This window comes from Asterias amurensis, chromosome 14, assembly GCF_032118995.1.
Source record: "Asterias amurensis chromosome 14, ASM3211899v1".
In the NCBI taxonomy this organism is placed as follows: Eukaryota; Metazoa; Echinodermata; class Asteroidea; order Forcipulatida; family Asteriidae; genus Asterias; species Asterias amurensis.
In genome coordinates, this window is record NC_092661.1 from 5072397 (window position 1) to 5086929 (window position 14533).

The window sequence follows — 14533 nt, forward strand, 5'->3', positions numbered from 1 at the left end:
GGCTGTAATTGGCTGGGGGTCCTGCGCAGCGTCTACACTCAAGCACATTGCCATTTTTTTAATGAATATGTGATGCATTTGGACCGAAAATGTAACAGAAGAAAACTGGTCCCTCTCTGTCCATGATGGAGGAGTCGCAATGAACTCTATGTATTTGTGTACATTGTTGGCATAGTATGAACTTGATTTTACGCACAATTAATAAACACATGAACTTTCAGCTTTAGTCACACTTTTATTTATGCGTCTTTGTATTACATCGAGTACAGTGTTGGTTCGCAATGGTCAAGTGTGGAAAGTAAGGGAGGACTGGGTAAAGTTGAATCTTTTACAAGCAGTGATCATTAGTTCGGATACTTATTCGTGTTTAGCAAGAATGCGCGGTACATGAGCCCATTTAAAAATGCGCCCAATTTGAAACGCATTATAGATTTTTTTTAACCTAGTGCAGTAGGGGATATCTGTTTGTTTGCTGCTAACATAACTAAGTGAACTAGGTAAAATAAAATTACATCCTAAAACTTTTTGACTTGCGGTCAATCCGCATTCCGTGCATGGTCCAGATGCCCCTATCCTTTTTTGGATGCGGTTTTGATTTTTGAACACATTATTACCAAGTTTACAAAGAATGACCAAGTTTGGCCACAACAACTCAGAAAGATACATCAAATTATCACCGAGTATGTTTACATTTAATTCTCTTACTTGGGTCGTTAAATAGCACCCCTGCTGGTTTGTGCATGAACCAATTAAGTTCACTGTTTTGAAAAGGACAATACATGAAGATAACCGGTGTGAGTTGCCAAAAGAAAAAGGATGTTTTACTTTTTAGCTAGCTCTTTCTCAAACTGTTGTGTAAAGTTACTGAACAAATTGAAAGAAAAAATGCAACAGACATTTAATTCACGCTGACAAAAATTAACATTACTGACTCCTCATTTTATTTTTCAGACAAAACACGACTCTTTAATTACATATTGATTTCATTAAAACAAAAATCAACACAAACATCTAAATACAAAATGCTGTATTAATTTGTATTAATCAGAGATTTACAAGCCTCAATGCATTTTAGGAATCATTACCTAGTTAATACAAAATGTTATACTTTAAATTTCTATTTTATTCTTCAAGAAAATGCAAGAACCACTCAGATTGGGATGACCAGTCTGCAGCTGCCGTCTAAATAACTAAAGTTATTTCTCGGTGCAAAAATACAAATGAAGATAAATAAATACAAAATGAATTTACAAGAGGGATTGGTTTTTGTCCGTGGTGGTTTAGTTTTTTTTTTTTTTTTTTTTTTTTTTTTTTTTGGGGGGGGGGGGTCATTCTTGGTTCCAGATAATTGCAAGTATTTTCTTATGAAATTGTAAACATGAATTAAGGCATAGTCTTTATCAGGCTATGCCTTCTTTCCTCCTTTCTGTGGTAAACTATTTATGTTGGGGTGGGGGCCAGGAATTGCTGAAGGCCATGACGTCTGTTGCCCCTGGTCTTGGCTATGGTGCCCCTTCAAAAGTCTCTCAATACTTTACAGGTATTCCAATTCAAGTGCCCTTTGCAATATGCAAATGGCCTTGCCCTCTCAAAGATGAATTTCCAGGCAAGCACTCGAAATATATGTGAGGGGCTGAGGGCCACAGGCCCCCCCCCCCACCCCAGCCAGCCTTTATACGCTAAACAACTACCATTGGATTAAGCCAGGCTACATTCAAGCACTGAACTAAACTGGCACAATCAATTGTTAACTTCATAAATTATGAATATGAGCACTAATCAATTAATTATTATTTACACAGTTAAATAATTTACATCATAAATTATGTATTATACAAAATCCAAAAAAAGAAAAAGAAACTTTAGCTACATGGATTGAAATTTTTGCATAGCAGAAACAAAAATCTAAGGTGTGAGTAAAGTACAATAAAAAAGGAATATTAAACTTTGCATAGTGAAAACAACAAAATTAATGCATAGTGAGGCAACTACATTTATGTATTCTTTTGTGACCTTTAAAAACAAGGTGTCCATGTTATGTAAAATCCAGGGCTTTCATGGCAGGCAAGACACAACACTGGTCATAAATGTAGGGGAATTTTTTTAAATTTCCATCCTAATTTCCACGTAAAAGACATAAGTTATAAACCAGGTTTTTAAAGTGTCTTGCTTAAGGACACAATTGTCATGGCTGGGGATTCGAACCCACACTCTACTGATCAGAAACACCAGAGTTTGAATTCGGTGCTCTTAGCCGCTTGGCCACGACACTTCCACAGGCTATTTTTCAGGCTATTAAGTGAACAAAAATCTGATTTTTGTTTCAAAGGGCAATGGGAAAAATACCATGCCTGTTATTTATAACCAGTTTGTCGATGTTTCCCTTTACTGCATATCAAAAAGGGTACACCAGAAACTATGGTGCAACCCCAATGAAGTGAAATGTTTCAGTGTTATCTGGAAGTGTTATGGCCGAGCGGTTAAGAGCACTGAATTCAAACTCTGGTGTTTCTGATCAGTAGAGTGTGGGTTCGAATCCCCAGCCTTGACACTTGTGTCCTTAAGCAAGACACTTAACCATTGCTTAGTCCCGTCCCTCGGATGGGAAGTAAAGCCGTTTGTGTTGTGTAAACGATGTAAAAGAACCCAGTGCACTTATCGTAAAGAGAAGGGGTTAGCCCCGGTGTTCCTGGCTGGATTGGCAGCATATTGTGCCACAGCACCTTGCAAACCATTACATGGTGCTAAGGATTAGGTCTAATATCTCAAACTTCGCCCCACTCCTTTGGCGCTTTGCATCCTTTGGCAAAAGGTGCGTTATAAATACAGTTATTATCATTATTATTATTATCTTCCGCTGAGATTTGTAAATACTTTCTGCAGGAAGTCTAGGCTCTGCGGATCTTTTGTCAGCATGTGATCTCAAAAATCACATGGTCTGTAGATGTAGCACTTGAAAAATCGTATTAAAGTATTTGGGTACTTTTTGTAACACAAAACACAATGTCCACAGATTTACATTAAACCTACACCGTTTGATGATAATGATAGTAGAAAGCGTACCTTGAAATATAAGTTGCTGAGGTGCTGTAGTTTTTGAGAAATGAGTAAAACAATGTCATGAAAGAACGTTTTTACATGCTTAAATAATTTTAGTCTCATGATCAATGAGACAAATAATGACTTTCATGACACTGTTTTACTCATTCCTCAAAAACTACCGCATCTCTGCAAGTAATATTTTCAGGGAAGCTTTCTACTATCATTATCTTCAAACTGTGTAAGTTTAGTGTTAATCTGTGGACATTGTGTTTTTGTCCCGTTTAGGTAGCATCGCAACACACAGACGAACAGTTGGACAACAAAAAATAAACATGGAATATTATGTACAATCCACAGTGTAATGCAGTAGTACTGTTGAAATTAGTAAGCAAGCAATACATAAACATAGAAGACCTGAGAACAATGACGTTCACTCACAATGCTTGAGATAGTAAGTGGACTTACCACATGTTCACACAATGTTTTCCCAATTAGAAAATGACCTTTCTCTTGAAGTTAAATCTTTAGAGAACATATTATTATAGCACACAAGAGCTGCAAATGGCCTAGCCTTGAGCAATGTGTTTGAGTTCCGTGTTCATTTTTTGTTTCCTTTTTTTTTTTTCCTTTTCTTTCTTTGCGCAGCACTACCTGCCTGAACTGTACAGTCAATACTGCACTGCACAGAATGGAGCAAGTTTGATCAGGGTACAATCGCCGTCAAGTGGTTAGTTGTGATGTACGAAGCGCATGAGCGCTGAAATAAAAGTGCGAACGACTCTAGTCATTTTCTAGCGACCGTATGTGAAAAAGATGACCGTGAACCATACCTCTATGTCGTAAACACATAAAAAGTCCATACTCACTCCTTTTCAGCTATTTTAAGAATAACTGGTCCTCTCTGCCTGCAGCACACTGTGATATGACAAATTGCTATTGGTAACCAACGATGCGACCAACCTCAACCAGCTCGAGTGGTTGGTCGCGAATAGTCGACTAGATTGGTCCAACAATCGTTGACTAAACGCGGGTTCGATCAGAGTAAGTCGAACTATGGTTAACTATCTGACTATGGTCGTTGATCGAACTTGCTCATGGGTGTGCGTGGCGTGAGCTGTACAGTGTGTACTGACTAAACCAACACCATGAGGGTCATCATGGTCATTACTACAATGCTCGCGGAAGACAAAATTCACCAAAGACAAGACCCCACTGGTCAGTGGTGGAAGTCATGTTTACTTCGCCGTCGTGATAAAGGCAAAACGGTGAGCCAGTTAATCCCAACTCACGTCATGTTTACGGAGAGACGTTTGTAGAGTCTTCATGTTCTTCAGCAGACACTGGTTTCTCTGTGAGTGATGGTCAGGGCTGACCACTTGGATGCCTTTACCTCTGGTCTTCACTGTAGTGATGACTTTAACCTCTCCGTCATTCATGGCTGATGTTGTTGCTGGAGATGGTGACCACACTTTGCGCACTGGCTTCGGTCTTGCTGTGTTGACGGTCGTCTTTTTTGTAATCTGTGAAGAATTTTTTTTATAAATTTGTTTTTAAATTACACTTCTTCACTGAGACAACACTACAAAAATAAAAATAAACTAGGTAAATAAATAGATAAAAACATAATGTGATGCGAACAAGCAAAGTGAGTGGCTTGTTGACCTAGGTCATCCTTTAATTTGTTTAGAAGAGCATTTATCAATGCTCCAATGTTGTTACCACCTTTGGTTCTAAAGTTTTGACAATAGAAACAACAAGAAACGTGAAATGATGAAACTGAGAAAGAGGGGTTTAAAGTATACTTTATAGTAAAAGTGCCTTGTCATATTTTTTGGGGGTAAATATAAAAGAGATTAAAAGGTGAAACTTTAAACAAATTGCAACATCTAGGTCCAGGGAGAAGCACAGCTTTTGTTCCCCAGCCTATGAACAGACAGACCCAAAAAACAGACATACATTAAAAATACAGGACAAAACTAACAGGACAAAACTGACAGGTGTAAGACAGAAAATAAAGCCGTTACGATTATTTCTACGATTAAGCATAGCCTATAAAGCGGCGGTATCTATCTTTGAGGTACTCATGGCACAGCCACACATTTGAAGAAGAGAATGTTATTACAGTCCCTATTAGGTGAGTCTTGAAGGAAGTTTTAAGCAAGGCTAGTGATGGGGAAAGTTTAATATGATTTGGGAAGTCATTCCATAATGAAAGGACAGCAGAAGCAAATGATTATTCAACCCGTAGTGTTTTGGCCAGGGCCAAATTTCACAGAGCTGCTGAAAGGAACACGTTGCCTTGGATCGGTCGAGTTGGTCTATAAAAAGCGTTTGTAACCGTTTTTTATAAAATGCATTATGGTTGGAAAGATGTTTTAAAAGTAGAATACAATAATCCACACAAATTTGCCTCAAAATTGTGTGGTTTTCCTTTTACTTTGCTGACTAACACGGTCGGCCATTTATGGAGTAAAAAATTTGACTCCCATAAATGGCCGACCATGTTAGTCGACGAGGTAAAAGGTAAACCGTGCAATTTCGAGGCATGTTTGTGTGGATCATTGTATTCTACTTTTACAACATCTTTCTACCCATTTGCATTTTATTACAAACGGTTAGAAACGCTTTTCAAAGACCAACGCGACCGATCCTAAGAACAAAAAGTAGCAAAGCACAACAAAATGGTGTTTACCAAAATAAGATTACGAGCCAGGCTACCATGTCTTGTGTTAATCTCTTTTGACTGGTATCCTGCTCATTTCTGCATTTTTTTGGCTGTAAGCAGCTCTATGAAATTGGGCCCTGGGGTTTTCTTAAAAGATGGTTTTTGTTAGACCATGCAAAGTTTCAAGTCCTACCAATCCTCAATCTGTCTTTAGTGCTCACCTTTTGCTTGTGTCTTTTTAGTTTGCTAATCTGGTCCCCTTTGGACTCCATTCTAGCACATATTGCCGATAATTCCTGCTCTAGATCTTCTTGTAGCCTTTGTTCTGTTGTCTCCTGGATTTGTTTGGTGATTTCTTGATGTTCACTAAAACAAACAAACAAACAAAAAGGAAAAAAAAATGGATAAAATAGTGTGAAAACACTGTCTGTGATGCAAGTTCTGATGGCATCGCACAGTGCTCATTATTTTTGCAGATCTATGTTCAGTTAATTACGATCGTATAGACGATGTGACCTGTGTCATCACATGTTTACAAAAGAGCCACAGAGCCTGGACTTCCTGCAGGCACGATTTGTACACAGCCTAATGGAAGAAATCATAAACTCTTATTATGGAGATTGCACTGTCTAATTCTTATCAACTTTTGATATGATGAAAGAGGGCACATCTCAAAACTTGTCCAGCTTTTACTTTCATAATTCTTGGATCTGTGTAGACATTATGACACAAAATGTCAACTTTCCCATATGACCTGCGCAGGTATCTAGCCTGCCAGAATACCCAAAGAATGTACAAGGTCACACTAATTGTAAACAAAGTTCACATGGTCTATAAGCTGCAGTAGTCCAAGCCAATTTTTCTATACCTTCCGCGTGGGTAGTACTTAAAAAGCCAGACAGTTCTTTTCAGAACTGAGAAGTCACCCGAACATCCGATAAATCTACTTGGCGTACAAATCGTGCCTGCAGGAAGTCCAGGCTCTGTGGCTCTTTTGTAAACATGTGATGACACAGGTCATTTAAGTAAATACCCACGACACTGGGGTCCAATGATTTTTGTACTGAGATCCTCACATATGAGTTTTTAACATGTTAAATAAATTCAAAATCAGTTCAATATTTCGGAAGTGATGCATGATTTCCGTACTCACAATGCTAACTGTCCAAACTCATCTTGTAGCCCCAGTAGTAAATCAGAGAGGTCACTATCGCTACTAGTTACCGATACCGAACGTGACTTGGCCGTCTTAGTCAGACCGCTGTTCGGCCGTCCCTTGGCAGGTGGATTACCGCAATACGCAGAATTGTGTGTCTTCATCAGAGCTATTAAGTTCTGCATGTTGACGTTAACATTATGGCTGGGGGTTGTAGCCTGTAGAAATAAACAAATGAAGTTTGTTAACCCTCCAACTGTATGACCATTTAACTATCAGTCACTGTTTATAAGTGGCAATTTTTAATTTTGGCTGTTCCGCGCATGATATAGTCAGATGACCTTGGTTGGCCGCTGTTCAATTGATTTTGTCTTCAGGTTGGTCAGTTAAAGACACTGGACACTATTAGTAATTGTCAAAGAGGACACTATTGGTAATTGTCAAAGACTAGCCTTCACAGTTGGTGTATCTCAACATATGCATAAAATAACAAATCTGTGAAAATTTGATTTCAATCGCTGGTCGAAATTGCAAGATAATAATGGAAGAAAAAAAACCTTGTCACACGAAGTTGTGTGCTTTCAGATGCTTGATTTTGAGACCTCAAGTTCTAAATCTGAGGTCTCAAAATCAAATTCGTGGAAAATTACTTCTTCCTCAAATAGTACATTACTTCAGAGGGAGCCGTTTCACACAATGTTTTATACTATCAACCTCTCCCCATTACTCATTACCAAAAAAGGTTTTACGCTAATAATTATTTTGAGTAATTACCAATAGTGTCCACTGCCTTTAACAGCAGCCAGCCACTAACCCAAATCAACACTACACAGTGAAACTTTGCACCTTACACGGTTATTGCCTTATTAAATAGGGAAGGTTTTTCCCGCACTGAACAAGGCAACCATACTACTTGGAGAAAATTTTTACCTTACACCGGCTGGTTTATCTACCAATAGACTGATCCAGTAGGCTCCGCCCACGTCGCAAGTGTGAGCAAGAACACGTGAGCCTCTCCAATGCCTTACTGCACAACTCTGCCGCGCGCGCCAAGATACGCGCACGCATGTCGGACCTTATTTGTCGGACCTTCGTTGCGTTGTGATTGATAACACGCACAGGGGCGGAGCTTAATGGATCGGTCTATTGGCAAACAGACCATTGCTCAGGGAGAACACTACACAACTGTTGCCATTGTGAAAGGGGTCCATGATGTCTTGTTCACCCGAGGGGGAAAAAGGCACCCCAGGCAAAGAGGAGGGTGCCATTTCCCCTCTCGAGGGTGTACAAAACCCACGGACCCCAGTCACAGCGTGCAACAATTGTTTTGTTACACCTTGGCTACATTATTATTCTATTCCTCTTCTCAAAGTTCTGCTGGCATCTTCAAACATTTTACATACATGTAGTTTCGTACTAAGCGTTGAAAATCGACCAGAGGTGGAAAAAATCAAGATAAGTACACCGGCTAACATCACTCATGTTACTCGCCGCGCGATACAGCCGTGGTACATGCGTTTTTGTTGCACGTCACATAGTTGGTTCTCGACCAATCAAACTTCACGGATGTTACCGAAGTATAACACTGAAGTTGGTGAAGAGCCTACCTGTCCAGCAATGAATGGAACATTCTCCATCTTCAACCGTAGATGTCTGGAGGTGCAGGGAACTCTACGTTGAGATGGCAACTCTATGGTGTGTTTCTTGCTAGACGGTTTGGTCTTCTTCTTCTTGGCTCTCTTCACCTTGTGCGAAGGATTAGACTCACCCAAAATCTCTTTGCATTTTACTTCAGTCTGCAACTACAAAAGAAAAAAGAAACATTTAAAATAATATTTTATTGGGGTCGCATTCTTTTGAGGTCGCATTTTGTATGGATTTCATCATTTGAGTTTGTCATTTTGTGACGCTCCCGGTAAACTGAGTTTATTGATCAAGAGTGGTCTGGAAAGTAATTGTTTGGCAAAAAGAAGAGTTCAGTTTCTCAGGAAAACAAATGTGGATTTTGCTTTGCTTGTTCAAGACTGAGACTCAAACCTCAAATTTGCTGATCAGCAACACAAAAAATTGGAACCATTGCACTTGATCGCTCAGCTACAACACACCATGGCCTGATTTCATAAACCTGCCGAGCAGAAAATACTGCTTAGCAAACTTCTTTGCTTAGCAAATATTGAGTGTGGCGCCAGTTGCAACAATGAAAACTTAAGGAAACATTGACTGGTAACCTGTTTTTGCTAAGCAAGATATTTGTGTGCTTAGCATGCTTACCTGGGCAGCTCTTGACTGCAGTATTTCTCTTTGGTGTCTGCCTTCTTTCAACTTGTGCTCTAAATCTTGAATTTTACTCTGTTCAAATTACAATTCAAAACAAAATGCACGTTCATTATGTTTGTAAAGTAATAAAACCTCAAATACGGGTGTAAAATAATATCAAAAGTAATAACTACATCTATAAAGCACCATATCTAAGAAATTCTCAAAGAGCTTGCGTCTGGTTCTCTTTAACCGTTAACTGCTCAGCCATAACATAAACAGGCCTGATGCTTTGTGATTGAAAAAGGCAAGGGCACCAAGGCCTTTTCTCTTTGCAAAGGGCACCTCTGTGTGGAAATTGTAAATTTCAATTGGAACATGTTGAGTATGGGGCAAGCATTACAATGTGCATGCATTGGATGTTTAAAGGAACACGTTGCCTTGGATCGGACGAGTTGGTCGACAAAAAAGCGTTTTTAACCGTTTGTTATAAAATGCATATGGTTGGAAAGATGTTTTAAAAGTAGAATACAATGATCAACACATATTTGCCTCAGAATTGCGTGGTTTTCCTTTTACTGTGCGAACTAACACGGCCGGCCATTTATGGGAGTCAACAATTTGACTCCCATAAATGGCCGACCGTGTTAGTCGACGAGGTAAAAGGAAAACCACGCAATTTAGAGGCATGTTTGTGTGGATCATTGTATTTTACTTTTACAACATCTTTCTACCCATATGCATTTTATAACAAGCGGTTAAAAACGCTTTTCAAAGACAAACTCGACCGATCCAAGGCAACGTGTTCCTTTAAAGGCAGTGGACACTATTGGTAATTACTCAAAATAATTATAAGCATAAAACCTTTCTTGGTGACGAGGAATGGGGAGAAGTTGATGGTATAAAACATAGTGAGAAACGTTTCCCTCTGAAGTGCCATAGTTTTCGAGAAAAATGTAATTTTCAACGAATTTGATTTCGAGACCTCAGATTTAGAACTTGAGGTCTTGAAATCAACCATCTAAACGCACACAACTTCGTGTGACAAGGTTGTTTTTTCTTTCATAGTTATCTCGCAACTCCGACGACCAATCGAGCTCAAATTTTCACAGGTTTGTTATTTTATGTATATGTTGATATACACCAAGTGAGAAGACTGGTCTTTGACAACTACCAACATGACCAATAGTGTCCACTGCCTTTAACATAATTTACTACATGATCATGTTGCAAAAAGAACCTAAATCAGGCACAATATCTTTAGCTTGGAAAAAGTAGTAAAACATTTTGAGTACAAAGACTAACTAAGATACACATGGTGTTGGCTCTTATAGACAAATCAAGCTATATAAATCACAATTTTTCAGATTTTTCCAAGGACAAGAAGAGAGAAACATTGAAAATCAGACTAAAGTAGGAAGAATTTCATGCCTGAAAAATATACAATGTTTTCCCTGCCGGGAGTAGGAGCGTACCTCGGCCAAAGCTTGCGTAGCTTTCAGTTGCTCATGCTCCCTCTCAAGGCTGTTAAGTTTCACTCCCTGACTGCTCACTTGATCACTCGTCACCTGCACATGTTGCCTGGTCTGTAGCTCCTGCTGCTTGAGGGCGCTGTTTCTCTCCTGTTCGGCGCTGCGTACCATGTTTCTCATGTACTCTAGTTGTTTCTCTAATAACTCGCTACGACTTTCAGCACCGGCAAGTTGGCTCTGCAGCTCTATTTAAAAAACAAAAGGTACACAGACCTGAATTTTAACCTGCGGACATGATACAGCTATATTTACTATTCATAAATACCTCAGACAGTTTCGCTATTCCTATTAGTGGAGAGCGCGTCACGTGGGTGTGTATAAACCTTTGTTTGTGACCAGTAAAATGTGTTGAAACATGGGCGTGACACATGAGCTTGCACGTGTGCTTTTAAGACAGTTTCTCCATTCCTATTGGTCGAGAGCAACAGCCGGGACAGTTGTACCACATCAAGCGATACGCGCAACGCGCACAGCATTCCCTTATAAGGAGTTGTTTACCCGAGGGCCTTACCATTTCATAGCTGGAGGGGTGTTGTTGTAAAAGAAATCATTGAACAATTATAATTTTTCATTTGTTTCACTTTTTGACCATAAAGTGTTGATGTTTTTTGACCGAAAAGGTATTTATGAATGGGAATCAAAGTGTGTTGAATCGGTTTTCAACTAGTGGTTTAAACCCACCGAGGCCTGGTTCTTGATAATTTACCTTGACTTCATCTCGGTAAAATTATGAAGAACCAGGCCTCGTTAAGTTTAAACCACTAGCTGAAAACCTCTGCACCACACATTGATTCCCTTAGTTTATCATAGTGACATGAGCGAGTCTCGTAGCACTTCTCAATTACTGTAAGCGAATATTTTACACTTGCAGAAGCAGAAACATTCTTGCTTGAGTGGATGCGTACATGATGTATCAACTTTTTCCTGTCACACAGCAACAATTTTGTGCTAAGCAGGAAATGGTGGCTGTAACTGCACATTAGTGGTGAAGCGTAGTATAGTAAATAAGGAATTTAGAAGTTTTCGCTCAAATAAGTATAATTTTGTTTTACTGTAAATGTTTGCATTGTATAGGCTACAAATTTTAACTGCATTCATAACATTATACTTCGGTTATTTTTATTTTCATAAATTTTTGATATAAAAATTAAGAAGATTTGATTTCATAGAAAACTATAGTCTTTGTTTGGGTCGCAATCTCGTTTTCGCTGCGCACAAGACTTCACATTATTTTACCTTTGGAGTGCTTAGTACTGGGTACGTTGGGCGCTTGCTTCACATGTTGTTGTCTCTGCATTAAATCTCGATAGTGTGTGGTTTCACTGGCCAGTGATTTCAGGTTCCCTTCCGCCTGGGCTCTCTCTTGCTCCAACTTGCGGATTTTCTCTTGTAGATTCAATAAAGCTGACCTTACAGCTGTACAGTAGGTAAATGGGAACAATTCAAAGTATCAACCGTGCTACCGGTAACCAGTCAACTCGCCCCCCATCAAAGTCGCCAACTACGATGTGGCCCCCTAGCAAAGTCGCCCCCTCACTTACAAAGTTGCCCCCTATCGAAGTGGCCCCTCACAAAGTCACCCCCTGACACCCAGAGTCGCCCCCTGACAAAGTCGCCCCACCAATTGCCGAACTTTGTTGGGGTGATAGGAATCAGGATGGTTTACTTACTTTATTTCCTGGTTTTGAGATTGAATTGAAGAAGTAATTTATTTTTAAAATTTGTGCATCTCAAAAGTTTGGTTGTCTTAAATTGTCAAACCTATACTTATTTTTGTTTAACTGTCTGATTGCTGGGATGATGATGGCTATTTACCCTATTTACTTATTTGAAATTGAAGTAGGGCCTTTTTCAATCAAATTACTTGAGTTTTGGTGTGCAAGCATGCTACATAATTTGTGTGTTTAATTTTCATTAATTTCTGTACTTTCCTGAAAGTCTATAAAAAGAGTTTGAAACATATCAGGCCACAAACTAACAATTTTGCGCCGGCGCTTTGTGAAATGACTTTATCGCTCAAACTCACAGCGGGCCAATTATGTCGAGGGGTGACACTGTCAGGAGGCGACTTTGTAAGGGGCCACTTTGAGAGGGGGCAACTTTGTAAGTGAGGGGCGACTTAGTAGTGGGCGAATTTGCTGGGGGGCAAGTTGACTGGCATTCGTGCTGCCATACTGATCAAAACAATGAGCCACCACTACTCAAAAAAATTTACACATGGTGCTACCACAAAGCGTCAAAGAAAGACTTCAAGTTTCAAATCCTTAACTCAAGGCACACACACAATTTTGTGAGTCTTACCTCTGCTGTTACTCTCTGGCGCAGCCGTGACTGTCCGTGGTGATCTACTGGCTGTAAACTGATCATCACGAATTGGCGACCTCGATGGGAAATCTTGATACGAGGATATGGACTCCGATAACGCTAGTTTTCTATCTTGCCGAGGCATCGTTTTCAAATACATCTGTAGAGGAATAAAGAAGAGTATATTGGAATCTTTCATTTGACATCGTCATTAGGGTTTATTCTTAGTCAGTAATCTACATACGTAAAGAAAACACCTCACTTTGTATGGTATCAATGCATGGTGTAGACCCAGTAACTGGGGCGCTGTATTCCTTTTTTTGAAATGTTGTCACTGTCGATCATAATCATACTCTTCCTCTTCTTCTTCTTCCTTTAAAGTGCTGCTTCAGAAAATTTGAAGATTACCCCACTGTGGCTGGGCGCAAGCGTGAAACCATGAGACCGTAAGCCAATCAGGTGCAAAAATATACATGGTGCAAGTAAAAACTGGCCAGCAAGATTACTAACTAGGTGAGACCCTCATCAGTGCATTCTTGAATGCATCTAGAGAGGGTGAGAGTGCAGGGTACAATGTACGTCTTCAAGCAGTTCCAGTCCCTAATTGTGCAAGGAACTGGAACTGCTTGAAGACGAACCCTGCATAAATATAAATAAGAAGAGAAGATCTGTGCCTCATTTTGTCAAGTATTTATAATGAAGTATATATTCATTCATCAGGTTTATTAAAGGCAGTGGACACTATTGGTAATAATACTCAAAATAATTATCATCATAAAACCTTTCTTGATTACGAATACGAGTAATGGGGAGAGGTTGATAGTATAAAACATTGTGAGAAACAGCTCCCTCTAAAGTGACATAGTTTCTGAAAAAGAAGTAATTTTCCACGAATTTGATTTCGAGACCTCAAGTTTAGAACTTGAGGTCTCGAAATCAAGCATCAGAAAGCACACAACTTTGTGTGACAAGAACTTAGAAGGGTGTTTTTTCTTTCATTCTTAATCTTATGCCTATGGCGCAACTTCTGCGCCCGATTGAGCTCAAATTTTCACAGGTTTGTTATTTTATGCATATGTTGAGATACACCAAGTGAGAAGACTGGTCTTTGACAATTACCAATAGTGTCCAATGTCTTTAACTCCAACATTTCTACCCTGCCCTGCATCTATGCTCCGATCCTTCTTTCTGACAATCTGACAAATTTAACCACACCTTCCTTGCTTGACGGTTAAGTTTTTTAGCGTTGGAACGTACGTAGTTCCGTTCGTAGTTCTTGATACTAACCTTTTCATCTCAGACAACAAACAGACAATTTCTCAAACTCTTGAAATTATCAAAATATTGACAATGACCACTAATTCATATGCAAAGAACGAAACAAAAGAACTTACCAAAAGTATCACTAAAACTCTATTCCTGCTGTCGATCGTAACTCGTTTTTCACAGAAAGTTGTTGCTGCAGATTTAATTTTTCGAGGTCATGGTATTTGACAACAGAGGGCGCTATACCAAAATAGACGCTCATCGGCCGTTTTCGAAACCACGGACAAAAAATAATTGGGCTCGGGCTTGGAC

General features: G+C 39.4%; 1 protein-coding gene across 2 annotated transcripts; it reads right to left on the reverse strand.

Moving 5' to 3' along the window:
* Positions 1-918: 918 nt before the first annotated feature.
* Positions 919-14448, reverse strand: LOC139947442 (centrosomal protein of 57 kDa-like). Of its 2 annotated transcripts, none has more exons than XM_071945349.1 (9): positions 14350-14448; positions 12953-13115; positions 11888-12067; positions 10595-10836; positions 9135-9212; positions 8471-8665; positions 6861-7081; positions 5929-6073; positions 919-4562 (listed from the first exon to the last, which is right to left on the reverse strand). In XM_071945349.1, the coding sequence occupies exons 2-9, from the start codon at positions 13113-13115 to the stop codon at positions 4317-4319; spliced, it is 1470 nt and encodes a 489-aa protein (XP_071801450.1). In that variant the 5' UTR covers positions 14350-14448; the 3' UTR covers positions 919-4316. The 2 variants fall into 2 exon arrangements, with proteins under 2 accessions (XP_071801450.1, XP_071801451.1); XM_071945350.1 differs by lacking the exon at positions 14350-14448 and adding an exon at positions 14075-14100.
* Between the last annotated feature and the right edge of the window lie 85 nt (positions 14449-14533).

What these genes read in the sequence shown, in the direction of transcription:
- LOC139947442 (XM_071945349.1), bottom strand. Translation starts at nt 13,115, where the DNA reads ATGTATTTGAAAACGATGCCTCGGCAAGATAGAAAACTAGCGTTATCG. An exon ending in TGCAGTCAAGAGCTGCCCAG is followed by an intron (nt 8,666 to 9,134) that starts GTAAGCATGCTA and finishes TTTCTTTTGTAG; the next exon opens with TTGCAGACTGAAGTAAAATG. An exon ending in TTCCATTCATTGCTGGACAG is followed by an intron (nt 7,082 to 8,470) that starts GTAGGCTCTTCA and finishes TTATTTCTACAG; the next exon opens with GCTACAACCCCCAGCCATAA.